The sequence below is a fragment of the Penaeus monodon genome, chromosome 30, assembly GCF_015228065.2.
Source record: "Penaeus monodon isolate SGIC_2016 chromosome 30, NSTDA_Pmon_1, whole genome shotgun sequence".
In the NCBI taxonomy this organism is placed as follows: Eukaryota; Metazoa; Arthropoda; class Malacostraca; order Decapoda; family Penaeidae; genus Penaeus; species Penaeus monodon.
Genome location: NC_051415.1, coordinates 9,967,396 through 9,968,200, shown reverse-complemented (window position 1 = coordinate 9,968,200; position 805 = coordinate 9,967,396). Strand labels below are relative to the sequence as shown.

Genomic DNA, 805 nt, shown 5'->3' with positions numbered 1-805 from the left:
ATCTAGCAAAATGAAAAAAGGCTGATGCTCTAAAGAAAATATTTTTGACTTTTGGGGAAATCTACAATTGAACTCGGTTGCACATTCTTACAAGTTTATTTTATAAGCCTGTAAGACAAGGTAAGGAAATGCACATTCACAAGGTTGATTTAAATCACAGATTATAGAAAGAGTTGACCAAGTACATGGCATAAAACAGAATTTTTTTTTTTTTTACCCTTAATTATCATAGCCTAACTTATCCTGTCTTCTAAAAATTAACTCAACTCTTAGTTCTTTTCTTAGACCACTGTACTGTAGGCATCTCTGAAATACAAAACAATTCTTCCCAAGAAGATAAGATGACCTATTCTTACTTCATAACCTCTGCATAGCTCATGGCTTCGTCAATGCCTGGGAAAGCCCCAAGCACTTCCTGTAGTATGTCTCTGCCCATACGCATAGCATCGCTGGCCCCTTCAAAGTACTCGTCTGGCAACTCTCCATATCCTATGTTGGGATCAATTTCCTGAAAAGAGGATAAAATAACAGTGTATTTGCTTAAGAGGCTTAAAGAAATATAGTCAGTGAGAAAGGATTTTAAAGCCTAAATTCATATTTTGATTACAGCTTATAAAATTTGCTGACCTTGCAACATATATAATATATGCTCTACATCTATATGTTTAATTCAAATTTAATGTCTTTTTCAAAGCTTAAGATTTCTGTTACACAACTGTCTAACCAAAATTTAGACTATTTATTCCTCAGTTCCTAAAGCATGGAAAAGTTGAATGATAAAAGTGTGCTAAACATGCATTTTTCT

The 805-nt window shown here is 33.5% G+C and overlaps 1 protein-coding gene across 1 annotated transcript in view; it reads right to left on the bottom strand.

Annotated features, from left to right (window-relative positions):
• The window catches only part of LOC119592509 (ATPase ASNA1 homolog), a 14,858-nt gene that overhangs the window by 12,671 nt on the left and 1,382 nt on the right, over positions 1-805 (bottom strand). The window contains 1 exon segment of the mRNA XM_037941358.1: positions 357-508. Coding sequence (XP_037797286.1) covers positions 357-508 — 152 coding nt within the window.